General features: G+C 47.8%; 1 protein-coding gene across 3 annotated transcripts in view; it reads right to left on the reverse strand.

Moving 5' to 3' along the window:
• THSD4 (thrombospondin type 1 domain containing 4) overlaps positions 1-12,491 on the reverse strand; it is a 564,941-nt gene that overhangs the window by 538,970 nt on the left and 13,480 nt on the right. The window contains exons 1-2 of one of the 3 annotated variants that reach the window (XM_047863580.1): positions 5,195-5,237; positions 1,533-1,640 (exon numbers count right to left, since the gene is read on the reverse strand). In XM_047863580.1, coding sequence (XP_047719536.1) covers positions 1,533-1,561 — 29 coding nt within the window. In that variant the 5' untranslated portion in view covers positions 1,562-1,640; positions 5,195-5,237. Of the gene's footprint in view, positions 1-1,532; positions 1,641-5,114; positions 5,238-12,491 lie in introns of those variants that run through there. The other 2 variants (XM_047863579.1, XM_047863578.1) reach the window with 2 other exon arrangements.

A 12,491-nucleotide genomic window follows, 5' to 3' on the forward strand; every position in this document is an offset into this window, starting at 1 on the left:
ACTATCCCTGAGCAGATCTGGGCTGCCCTGTTAACAGCTGGATTTTGCGGAGACCTCAGAATGGAGCTTTTCCTGACTTCGGTCTGACTGTGACACACTTGTGAATGACATTAATGAAGAAGGCTGTAGCTCTGCACGGGTCTTTGGACTTCAGGCCTGCACATGTCTGTTCATGTAAAATTATACAAGCAACTACAGACTAGGGCATGCGTGCGCGCACACACACACACACACACACACACACACACACTACACTCAATTAAATGCCAGGCATTGGCCTAAGAGCATCTGCCTAGCAAATGCTCTAGCCCTGGTTGGGCAATCACATGTGGCACCACCATAGTAACATATTATAAGCCATTTTGATTTTTATTGTAAGTTCTGAGCATTCAGGGCTAATGTATAGTTACAAAAGAAAAAAAAAGTACAAGATATCCTTAGTGATTCAACTTTTAAATAAAAAATTCTTCCTTCCCCGCTTTCTAGATTCTGAGTCTACTTATTTAAAGAGCATCTTGAGATTGCAAGATGAACTTCCTTCAGGAACTGCAATTACTTACCTTGTGGATCAAGATTTTAATTTTTTTTAATGTTTATTTAGTTTTCAGAGAGAGAAAGAGAGACAGAGCGTGAGCAGGGAGGGGCAGAGAGAGAGGGAGACACAGAATCTGAAGTAGGCTCCAGGTCTGAGCTGTCAGCACAGAGCCTGACACGGGGCTGGAACTCACAGACCTCGCGATCATGACCTGAGCTAAAGTCGGACACTTAACCGACTGAGCCACCCAGGTGCCCCAAGGCGCCCCAAGATTTTCTTAATGCTACACAGCTAAAGCAAGTGCAAAATAAGCTAGATGCTAAGGCTGATGTACAAGCCATCATCCATAAATCCCGATTCCAAATTTTGGTGTTTATCAACACAGACTCACTGATCTCATAATATGTAAATATCACAAATCCAAACCTAGGAAACAAATTTAGCTTAATAAAACACTACCGTTAACCATTTTGCATATTGTGTTGTTATAGAGCATTTGGACCGAAGACGTTTTCAAAGGGTTTATCGGGATCAAATAAAACACGCAGGTGAAGGTCACAGATGTTTTGAGCAGAAGGAACCAGAGATGTCCCTTTTTAAGTACACTGGATCAATTAAGTCCAAGCCAGAGGATAAAATTGGCTTAAGTTCTTCAGGTAATTCCATTGGGCAGCCAGGCTAAATATCCACGCATCCAGGAACGTCTTTATTTAAAAATAAGAATCTGAACCCCAGAGGTCTCCCAGGAACTAGCAGAACACCGGGTTGAACCCAAGTCACTTGGATCTCAGTCCGAGCACCTCTTCCCACAGCACACTACTCCCTAGGCCTCGAGGGCTCTTGTGAATAGCGGACTTATTATACACATGCACATAGTATATCAACAATATCACTGATGTGCAGACCCTCAAGGCTAGTTACTATAGAGACTGTAGAGGAAATGCAAATATCGAATTTCCTGTTTTCCTGTTGTCTTTTGTAAAGGTTCTCCACTTACCTGAGAGACCGCATGAAATAAGAAACCATGATGCTGGGCGTCCCGGAAGAAGCAAGGGCTCCTCTGAGATGTTACCAGTTTTCCGCAGATGGGAGCGATGTTCAACTCCTACGGAAGGAACAACAATACTATTTTTAGCATCATTTGCTTAAGAAGATCCTGGAGTCTAAGGGGGGGCCAATGAAACCGGAAGCGAGCAAATGGAAGCCATTAAAATAAAAACGCCGCTGTCCAGTTATGGTTACATTTCCCAGTTGAAATCCGAGTATACACGAACATGAGGTAACAGATTTATGGGACATTCAGCACAGGCATTGATCCATAAAGGATGTTCAATAAATTACTATTAGTATGATTATCTCAGACTGGCTAATATCAGAGTCGGCATTAGGCAGCCCTGCGTTGGAAATCTAGCTCCATCTATTAAAGGCTACATGACCACAGGAAAGTCACTTCGCCTCTGTGTGTTTTGGTTCTGCCAACTGTACATTTAGGGGTAAAAATACCGCCTAACAGGGGACGCCTGGGTGGTTCAGTTGGTTAAGCGTCCGACTTGAGCTCAGGTCATGATCGCGAGGTCTGTGAGTTCAAGCCCCGTGTCAGGCTCTGTGCTGATAGCTCAGAGCCTGGAACCTGCTTTGGAGTCTGTGTCTCCCTCTCTCTCTCTGCCCCTCTCCCACTCACACTCTGTCTCTCTCACTCAAAGATAAATAAACATTAAAACATTAAAAAAAAATCGTGGGGCGCCTGGGTGGTTCAGTCGGTTAAGTGTCCAACTCTTAGTTTCGGCTCAGGTCGTGATCTCACAGTTCATGGAATCGAGCCCCGCATTGGGCTCTGTGCTGACAGCATGGGGGATTCTCTCTTTCCCTCTTTCTCTGCCCCTCCCCTACTCATTCTCTCTCTTGCTCTCAATATAAATAAATACACTTTAAAAAAAAAAAAAAAGAAAAAACATACTGCTTAATAATAAAAAGAAATGATGTACTGATACATGCTACATCATCATGAACCTTGAAAACATTATCCTGAGTTAAAGAAGCCAGCCACAGGAGACTACATATTGCACGATTCCATTTACAGGAAATGTTGGGGGTAAGCAAATCTATAGAGACAAAAAAATACATGAGTGGCTGCCAGGGTCAGAAAGGTTGGGAGGGGATAAGGGGAGGTGCAAGATTTCCTCCTGGGGTGACAAAAGTGGTCTCAAATTACACTGTGCTGATGGCTGCCTGCCCAACCCGTGAATGTATTAAAAATCATTTAATTGGAGATGTTAAATCGGTGAGGTGTATGCTATGTGAATTACATCTCAATGAAACTGTTTAAAAAAATACTGCCTAAGGGATTGACACAGGTGGTGGGGATTAAGTGGCGGACATGTGCACCGGGCTTGGCCCGTGCCTGGCACCTGAGCGACACTCATCACCAAGTAGCTCTGCTGGCATTGGTGCAGGAAGAGGTCAAGCGACACCTGCAATGTGTCGTCCCAGGAAAAAGAGGAGGGTAGAACCCCCCACCTACAAATACACCTCTCCTCGGAAGCCCTTACTACACAGAATGTCTTAACACTGTCAGATGAACCAACAGTTTCAAAGGTAAACTATAAACGGCGTCAGAAAGCCCGGGATGGGAGGCTTGGTTGGGATATAATGGAACTTGGGAAGAAAAACCACGGCCCAGTCTCCCCTCTTCCTGTACCTCCTTCTCAGGGAAAGGCAACAGATGAAGCGAGGTTTCAAGGCATGCCCAGGGGTCCGCTCTAATAAAGCTAGTTTTCCAAAATCATCAGTTTCCCCTTCAGATTTCTTTCTTACCAGAAAAGGGGTGGAAGTGGGGATGGTGAGATAAATTATAAGGACTTAAGAAAAGACAGTGATGCGAATCAGAGCCTTCCACTTGCAGGGGAAAATAATCAAGATTTTAAAAGTTACCACCAGCCCTTTCTGGGGGCTATTAAGAAAGTAAAGCCTCTTAACTGTAATCACCCCTAATTAGCCATCAGCAACTCATGAAATTACTCATGGCATTGAAGACCCTGAAATTCTTGGGTCTCGGCCAGAAGTTACACTGAGATCCACCAGGAAGAAGGCCAACAAGCATAAATTGGAACAGTTAAAACTCCTCTGAATCCAAGGCATTGTCTTCTTGGCCGGGTAGTGGGTCTGTGTGAAGACAGAGAGTAGGATGAAATCTCTGCCAAGCTCCTAATAATGATCAACTAATCAATAATTATTTACTTATCATGAGACTCAAGAAAAGGATGAGTCAGTGGTCTCCCTTTACAATCTAGCTTAGGTGGATAAGATTCAGGGACTTGGAGCTGTCAGAGGAAAGGATAGCGTTGTCTAGAACAACAGGTGAATAGTGTTATACAGAGACCCTGGGCACAAACCAAGCTAGATCAAGAGAAAAATCGCTGTAGAGGGCTGGTCAGACATCAGCAAGGAAGATGGGACTTACGGTCGGCCCGTAGTCTACGCAGGTTACAAATGAGCAATCTAGAGTAGCCGGTAAAAAGTGCACACGCTGTAGCCTCAATGACCTAGGTCTGAGACCAGGGGCCTCATTTATTAAGCAGGTGACTTTTGGCATTAACACTTCTGTCTTTCAATTTCCTTGGCTGTCAGGCGGGGGGGGGGGGGGGGGTGGATATCGCTTGGAACTACCTGTAGGGTTGCTGGGAGTATGAAATAAATATTTATTAAGATGGCGTGAACTGGGTGATAGACACACACATGCGTGCACGCACATGGCACTGTAGGCACGCTCCTCAAGGAACTTAGAGTCTAGGTGTAGAGGACTATACACTTTAAACAAACTGAAACATAAGTATAAAAATAAAATTGTTGTTGGGGCGCCTGGGTGGCGCAGTCGGTTAGGCGTCCGACTTCAGCCAGGTCACGATGTCGCGGTCTGTGAGTTCGAGCCCCGCATCGGGCTCTGGGCTGATGGCTCGGAGCCTGGAGCCTGTTTCCGATTCTGTGTCTCCCTCTCTCTCTGCCCCTCCCCCGTTCATGCTCTGTCTCTCTCTGTCCCAAAAAATAAATAAACGTTGAAAAAAAAATTTTTTTTAAAAAAATAAAATTGTTATAGGGGGCGCCTGGGTGGCTCAGTCGGTTGAGGGTCATGATCTCGCGGTTCACGAGTTCAAGCCCCACGTGGGGCTCCGTGCTGACAGCTCAGAGCCTGGAGCCTGTTTCCGATTCTGTGTCTCCCTCTCTCTCTGCCCCTCCCCTGCTCATGCTCGGTTCCCCCCCCCTCTCAAAAATAAACAAACGTTAGGGGCGCCTGGGTGGCGCAGTCGGTTAAGCGTCCGACTTCAGCCAGGTCATGATCTTGCGGTCCGTGAGTTCGAGCCCCGCGTCAGGCTCTGGGCTGATGGCTCAGAGCCTGGAGCCTGTTTCCGATTCTGTGTCTCCCTCTCTCTCTCTGCCCCTCCCCCGTTCATGCTCTGTCTCTCTCTGTCCCAAAAATAAATAAACGTTGAAAAAAAATTTAAAAAAAAAAAAAAAAAAAAAAAAAAAAAAAAAAAATAAACAAACGTTAAAAAAATTGATGAAAATAAAATACAATTCTTACAAGCACCATGAAAGAAAGTCCGAGGTGCCTCAGGAAGTACACCGGGCAGTGGTCGGAGAAGGTCCCTCTGAGGAACTGACCTTTATGCTGGGGCTTGAAGCAGGCGACAGCCAGGCGTGGACCGTCGCAGGAAATGGGAATCACGTGTATACAGGCGTGGGAGGAACCGGAAGGAAGAAGGAAGCAGTGTGGGAGCAATGCAGCAATGGGAGGAGAACATGGGGAGACCCGCCCCCCTGTGAGGAGGTAAAAATCCCTGAATACGGCAAATGAATGGCTGTGGCAGGAGGGAAAGAGAAGAGTCACCCATGACTCCCTTCGGATTTCTGGTGGATGGAAGCAGCAAAACCAGGTACTGGGGAGCTTTTCTGGTTTTTTCGGGAAAGGAAGGGCGATGTCGAGGAAAGAAGGTCTGCTGCAAAGCAGTGGTTTCCACAACTGACAAGAAGCCAACCAGAAAAACATCTTAAATATCCAAACAATTTGAAAACAGATTGACAGCCCCTGCTGAGAACCATGGACCCCATCCTCTGGGCATATCTTGCCTTGAGGTATTTGCTGATAATAGAACGAAGCCGAAGCCGTCATGATTAGCCTCTCTTTTTTTTTTTTTTTAACGTTTATTTAATTTTTTTTGACACAGAAAGAGAAGGAGAGCACAAGCCAGGGAGAGGCAGAAAGAGAGGGAGACAGAGGATCCGAAGCAGGTTCTGCGCTGGGAGTGGAGAGCAGGACGCGGGGCTCGAACTCACGAACCGTGAGATCATGACCTGAGCCGAAGTCGGTCGCTTAACCGACTGAGCCACCAGGCGCCCTACCTGTCATTTTAAAATAGGGCTTTTTTCCTCTTTGCCTCACCTTCTTAGAATTTATATTTTGGGTGTACATCTTATGTGGTCACATCATACATTAGTTAAAAAATGATAACCAAACACTACGTGGGAGCTGTACGTGTAGACATTTTTTACCGACGGAGGTTGCCATCCAAAAAAAAGTTTCGGAGGCCACTGGTCCAGAATGTTTTTTGACCAACTTCTTAATCCGATTTGACTCATCACTTTTATTCGATCATACGGTTGAGGAGCTTGTTCCAGAGGGACTCTGCCATTTCCTGGTGTTCACCTGTGCTTCCGTGATCACTACTGTGTTATGTCAGTTCTGCTTTTCAAACCGCGGGCCGCAACCCCTGTCTGTTCTGTGGGTCATAACCTGCACTTTTTTAAGTGAAACAGAAAAGAACGAAGGAGAAAGGAAACGCTCTGGCGTCCGTCGCACACACTGTGGGCAGCCATGTCTCGCCGTGGCTCACAGAACAGTTTAAATGCCCTTTTTAAATGCACTGGAAGACCAGAAGGCACGGCAGAGTTCGAACTGGTCAGGGGGAGTAAAATCATGACGACGAGGCAGAGCCACATTGCCCAAGCCCCTGAGAAGCCGCACCGAATTTTGATGAGATGGCTGGGAAAGAGCCATCGTAGGGAGCAGGCAGAGACCTGATGAAAGCGAGGTTTCCCAAAAATTCATTTGGCGGCACTGTGCCGAGCCTGGGGAGCTGAGTAAGCATGCTATCTGTGGGGCTGATTCCGCTTTTTGAGGTTTGCGTCTGTGGATTTATAACTTTTCTTGACAGCGACCAACAAATCCAACGATGTAGTTGCTGTTAGAACATAGGCTCCCTGGGGGAAGCCCAGGGCCCGACTCTCTCTCCTTTCCACAAAGATCCTGCAGGAAGGCTGAACGGTCACCTGATTTGGGTCAGGCTAGAGTCACAGTCCCCACGTACCAGGAGGAAGTGGCACGGGGTTCCAAGGCTCAGTATGGCGGAGACAGAAAGAGGAGCCATGACAGACTTAACTCAGGGTGGAAGGTGGCTCCCAACTCCAAAGATGACAGGGGCACTATTTTGCTGCCCTTTACCAACAGGCCCACCTCTGAGCATGTTTCCTGCCCCTTCTCCTCATGGCCTGACCAGAACTCCTGGAAAAACCCACCTGAGTTCCGTGGTCCCCGGAAGAAAAGGCTCTGCTCAGCCTCCCATGCATGGGTTCAGAAAGGCCCACCTTGAGGCCACATCGCCACGACAGGAGCCATCTTCCCCCACCTCCTCCCCATCTTCCCCCCACACTTAGGCTTCTCCCCCTCTGGAACCGCCATGATGTAAAGCGATCACCCAGACAAACAAAAGCCCTACTCCCTGGGGCGGTGGAAGGGACTCACCACAAGAATGAGGACCAGACATTTCAGGAGGCAGTTCCAGAGCCCAAATCAGCACCCAGGAACGTGTGGTGGGGGCAAGTCACAGAAGCTGCCCTTCCTTTGTGAAAGCTGCCCCCAGAAAGTCCTGACAGAACAAGGGCCTCCACGCTGGGCCTATGCTCCGCCCAATCCCGTCTTCCCCAATATCACCAACATTTCTGCTCCACCGCCATTTCCGCCAACTTTCTTCTCCCAGAACAGTGGCCGACCCTTTGCGGCGCCCCCTACCTGACATGCAAATTGTCTGTGGACAAAAGTACCAGGCTGTAGGCTCCCAACATCGGTGTCCAACCCCCATCTGTCTTCCATTAACAGTAAAGCAGAAGAAGAGTCAGGAACCGACTTTCACTAAGCACCTGATGTGGGACATGATATTTAATCATCACAGCAAAACTGAGGCCACACGGCAGGTAGAGGGTAGGCCAGGGACAAACACAGATCGCCAACACCAGAGTTGGCCCTCTTTTCACTGTTAGACTCACTGCCTCTCACCTAGCAGAGAATCATGCTTAGCTAGCCATTTAGTAATAAACACGTGAATGGACGGATGGATGAATGGATGGATGGATGGATGCTTTCCTAAAGGACTGAAGGTGCCTCGTGGATGTGCTAGGAGGTGAAACAGGTCAGGACGTGGTTGTTCATTGTGCCATAAACATCACCTAGAGCAAAGTCAGCCAGGATGAGCCGTTTTCATACTCTATCATTTCTGATCATAATAGTCATGAGGCCAAGGATGCCAGCAAACATCTACTCAGTGGCTACCATGTGCCAGATGGCATTTGATATGCTTAACACACATGAACTCATTTTCAGCCTTACGACAACTTGCCATGGGGAAATGGAGGTACAGAGAGGTTAAGTCACTTTTCCAAGCCACCCGGTGAGTAGGTGGGGGAGTCAGGACTCAAAACCAGGCAGCCCGAGCCCAGATTTTATGCACTGAATCGTCATTTGACACTGTCTTCAGAAGAGAGGCACGTGAGTCCCACTTCTCAGAAAACAGAGCCCATGTCTGCTCTCTGCTATTGCTGATGTTCAGTAAGTGGCTACAGGCTGGCCTTGAACCAGAATGGAGGCGCTGACCCACCGCAGGCCTGTGCTGCCTCCACAGAGAGGCCCACCCTCCTAAACCCTCCGGGGGCCGTCATCACTTGCCTGCCCCAGGCAGCAGGGTATTCGGGGCCAGGCCCTGAGGAGCCCCAGGCCAGGTCACATTTCCAGCCTCTTCCAACTGGGTGAAGCCAGCCAGAGGAACGTCTCCCTCCCAGCCCTCTGTGCTCCATCCTGTCTCCTAGCCCCTTGCAGAACGTGTCCTTTTTCCTCTGTCATCGTCAAACTCGGCCACGTTATTCATTTCTTCCCATTGAACCTCCATTCTGTAAACTGGCTGGTTTACCCAGAGTGACCTGAAAACCCACAGAATCTGATCTAGGAAAAAAAATGTTTGAAGAGCCATTGAAACTCCCTGGATACTTCCAACCAAACACATTATAGCAGGTTTGGTTATTCAATTAGGAAAACACCTACCTCTCCTTTCTTACCTGGAGAAATTGGTACTCGGCACAGATTAGTTAAGGATCTCGATACAAATTGCATCATTTTTCATGGTCATTACCATTGATGTGGTTTATATTTGTTTTCAGTCCTAAAGAATGTTTCCCAGGTAACTAAGGAAAACGTTCAAGGTCAGAAATATCAGGAAGGCAAGATATTTGAAATAAATGGGCCATTTATTCCTGCTTCTGTATAAAGTCGGTTTTTCAACTTCAAATGGCCTCATACTACAGATCAAAGGCAGAAATGCATCTGGAGTAAGACCCTTTCTTTCCCCAAATGTTACTTAGTCATTTGATTTACAGCACTTGATAAACCTGGTTAAATGTCTTTACTTCTGTGTTAAGTCTCCAGCAGAGCTCCCATCTAGCAATTGTCACAGTGTATCAATGTGATTTGCATTTGTCTTTCAGCCCCCTTAGGTGGGACTACAGAAGAGTAAAGACTCTTCTCAAAGACTTGCTTTTTTTTTTATGTTCCTGAAGCCTAGAACAGGGCCTGGGGCACAGTAGGTGCTCTGTGATGACAGAAAGGATTTACATTCAGTCTCACTCAGAGGGCCTCTCTCCAAGCATGATCATACCATGTTTCCAAGGTACTGTTGCCCAGCCCAGCGTTTAAACAGTCACTTTGCTTCCACAGTAAATGTTAACACTTTCTGAAATTAACACTATTGATGACATTCTCTGCCCCTACCCCCACCCCAAAGCCTCCAACATGCAAATAAGCAGCTGTGATGGGCTGCAGGCCACCCTACCAAGGGATCAAAAACACCGAGACACCACACCGATACAGCCTTCCTCCCCACCCTGAGCACTCCATCTCTCCCCAGCACCCCCTGCCAAGAGTAGTTTGTAATCCCTGGGTTGCCATTAATCAAAGGAAACAAGATCAAACTCCCACAGCGGGGCTCTGCAGGGAGCTCAAATCTGTGGGAACCACAGATTTGCTGCCCAGGCCCTCTCCAAGATGATGATCCAGCCCATTTCAAAGACCAATACATTCTCCAGCCCCCTTGGTCAAAACAGGTGGCCCTGGGACTAATGGCAGCTTTGGCTCAGGCTGAGCCAACCTCCTGGTCCACCTCCTTTCCTTCTGATACAAACTCAGGTCCTGCCACCTGCGGATGGCCTCTTGCCACTCCAGCAAGCACCTGCGTACATCTGTGTGCACACGTGCACACACACACACAGGTATCGGCAAAGGAGAGTGTCCCAGATGCACTAACACTAAAAGAACAGATCCACAGAGGGCAAGACCACATTCATCTACAAAATGGGTCTAAGGTAAGACTTCAGGACTGGGAAGAACACAGCTAATGTGGTATTCTTTCAGGAAAAAAGTTATCTATAAAATTAGACACGTGGGGCGCCTGGGTGGCTCAATTGGTTAAGGGTACAACTCTTGATTTCGGCTCAGGTCATGATCTCAGGGTCGTGGGATCAAGCTCCGCATCAGACTCCGCACTGAGCATGGAGCCTGCTTGGGATTCTCTGCCTCCCCCTGCCCTGTCCCCAGCTTGCACCCCCTCCTCTCTCTCTCTCTCTCTCTCTCTCAAATTAAGAAAAAAATTATACATGTTTATATATGTTCTTAAGACAATCCTAGGAGGTAGGTGTTATTGATATCCCCATTTTATAGAAGAGGAAACTGAGGCTGTAAGCCCTGAAACAATATGTCTGCAGTCCCAGAGCTAGTAAGTAAGCAGCATGATCTGAACCCGAGCCACTTGACCACTGGAGTCATGGCTTGTCTTCGCACTACGTTAAACCATCTCGCAGGTCCCCCGGCACGCTACCTCAAACATACATTTCCAGGAGAGAGGCTCGCACTCACATTTACCTGGTGCACAACATGCAGACTGCGGCATGGGCCCCAGCCGGGGAAGCTGCTGTGCGTGAGGTTGTGCTCCGCCCGTTCACTCCACGGCGGCTTTGGCCTTGAGTCCAGGTTATTCCCTCAGTCCCCGCATGCGTTTGCCTGTCCAGAACACGTCCCGGCCCAGCATGCCTCGGTCACCATAAATCAGCCAGCCACACGCTCTGCCCTCGGTGCTTCTGAGCACCAGGGGAAAGGATTTGCCTCTTTTTTGCTTGGCTCTTACGGCTTCTGCATTGACATTTGAATTATGTCATTATTTTTTTACGTGATAGAAATCTAGCCAATGATCTGTAGCAATCGCTGCCGGGCAGCGTGTGCCAAAAGGCTCCATATATCCTTACAGAAGGCGGCAGAAGCCTAGCAATTAGCCTGACTTCCTTTACACAATTCTGTGATGGGCCGGTATTAGGTAAAGCTGACATCAGGTGCTGTGATTGAAAGATTACGATAATGTGAAACAGACAGCCATCTCATGAACTAGGAAATGTATTCAAGGCAACCAAGAGAAGCAAGTCGTTGGAGTCAAAGGTCACCCAGAGGTCAAGGGGGCAATCAAGGCAGTTGGGTTTAGCAGAATAAAACTGTTAACCATACCCTTTTTCTCTAGCGTCAATGGCCAGGCAAATCTGTTCTCTTCCTGTCACTTCTGTCCGCCTTGTCGACGCTCCCTGTGACCCAAACCAGGACTAGAAAAATATCACCAGTAACCCAGGCCCCACTAATGAGCTGCGCAAGCAGGGTAAGGACTCTTACCCTCTGACCTCTCTGATTATTATCTCATGCTCGGGTCTCCAAGGCTCCACATCTCAAGGCCTACCCCTCTCATTCAGACTATTTCCAGTTTCTGCCTGCCGATGACCCACCCAAGATGAATAATAAAAGGAGCCAGCCGCCAGCTCCACACCAGGTCCCCCTCCCACGGAGCCTTCCCATACTTGGGTGGTGATACCACCATCCTTCCCATGAATAAAAGCTCAAAGCTTACCGGGGCTTCCGTGACTTCCCCTCCCGCGTGGCCTAGGCCTGGCCTCTTGCCAACCTTCAAGTTTTCGTTTGTATTATCCCTCAGATAAACTTCCTTTCCATTCCATCGTCTACCAGCCTCCCCTCGCTCATCAATGAAATCATTCCAGTTGGCGTTTCTCCCATGTCCCTGTGTACCTTTGTCAAAAATCGGATGGGCGTATTTCTGGGTTCTCTCTTCTGGGCCACTGACCTGTGTGCCTATCCCGCTACACGGACTGGATTCCTACAGCTATAGAGGTCTCGAAACCCGGCAGACCAATTCCTCCTACTTCATTTTTCCTTTTCCCCGATTATTTTCGGAGGTTTGACTATGACGTACTGTGGTACAGACTTCTTTGGGTTTATCCTGTTGGGAATTCACTAGTGCTTCCTGATTCTGTGGGTTTGTACCTTAGCCTAACCTCAGGAAGTTCTAGTTCCTTGAGTATTTTTCAGTCCTACCTTCTTTCTTCCATCTTAAGATTTCAAAGACATTATTACAGTCCTATAGATCCCTGATGATCTCACCTTGTTTTTTTCCCTCCCCCAGTCTGTTTTCTCTCTGTTGTTCAGATCAGGTAATTTTTATTGTTACATCTTCAAGTTCGCGGATTCTGTCCTCTGTCATCTCTGTTCTGTGGTTCAGCCCATCCTCGTGAGATTTTATTTCAATTGTTA

This window comes from Prionailurus viverrinus, chromosome B3 (genome assembly GCF_022837055.1).
Source record: "Prionailurus viverrinus isolate Anna chromosome B3, UM_Priviv_1.0, whole genome shotgun sequence".
Taxonomy (NCBI): Eukaryota; Metazoa; Chordata; class Mammalia; order Carnivora; family Felidae; genus Prionailurus; species Prionailurus viverrinus.